The sequence below is a fragment of the Pterocles gutturalis genome, unplaced genomic scaffold (assembly GCF_000699245.1).
Source record: "Pterocles gutturalis isolate BGI_N339 unplaced genomic scaffold, ASM69924v1 scaffold20381, whole genome shotgun sequence".
Classification (NCBI taxonomy): domain Eukaryota; kingdom Metazoa; phylum Chordata; class Aves; order Pterocliformes; family Pteroclidae; genus Pterocles; species Pterocles gutturalis.
The window spans coordinates 51,837-52,511 of record NW_010106016.1 but is presented as its reverse complement, the minus strand read 5'-3'; the positions used below and the strand labels follow the sequence as shown (position 1 = coordinate 52,511).

Genomic DNA, 675 nt, shown 5'->3' with positions numbered 1-675 from the left:
GGAAGGACACACCTAAAGAGGGTGCAGGAAAATGGCCAGCAACCACGCAATGCTGCTTCTCCTCTATGGAGAAATCTGGACATCACTTTCTACAGCCATACCTCTAAACCCTTCCGTGAATAAAAGGAACGCGTACGCCAGCATCAGGAGCCCGGCAGAAGACAAAGCTCCTCTGTATCAACTGCAAGCAATGGGACCCAGTTTACACAAATCTGGGGAAGCACAGACGGCGACGACATCGCCTCAGTTCCCCAAAGCACAGGCAGAGCCCAGCGATGGAGGCTGGATAACGGCACTGATAATTGGCACCATTTTGATCAGTATGATAGTGGCCATTATGATAATTTGTGGAAATGCTGCAAGCGGCCCGCTCTGGTTGACTCAAACTGGGCCGGTCGTTCTCCGTTTGCAGATGGAGACACACCAGATGTCTTCATGGACTCTGACCAGGCGCCCAAACGTTCATCACTTGTATTTATGTTGCCTTGGAAACCGAAACAAGACACACACTTGCAGCATGATCCCATTGCATCAGAGAAGCCCTCCAGCGGCACCGCCAGCGATGAGAACAGCCCGCTGCCTCCGCCAGCACCGGACTGCTCCGAGGCCAGGGTCCCCCTTCCCAACACAGAAGCGACTCCAGCGCCCACCCCAGCAGCAGCAAGCTGTGCCCCC

At 54.7% G+C, this 675-nt stretch overlaps 2 protein-coding genes across 2 annotated transcripts in view; one reads left to right on the top strand and one right to left on the bottom strand.

Annotated features, from left to right (window-relative positions):
• Window positions 1–675, bottom strand: part of NF1 (neurofibromin 1) — a 77,655-nt gene that overhangs the window by 30,964 nt on the left and 46,016 nt on the right.
• The window catches only part of EVI2B (ecotropic viral integration site 2B), an 857-nt gene continuing 213 nt past the window's right edge, over window positions 32–675 (top strand). Inside the window, 2 exon segments of the mRNA XM_010087629.1 lie at window positions 32–341; window positions 344–598. Of these exon segments, the coding sequence (XP_010085931.1) occupies window positions 32–341; window positions 344–598 (565 nt within the window).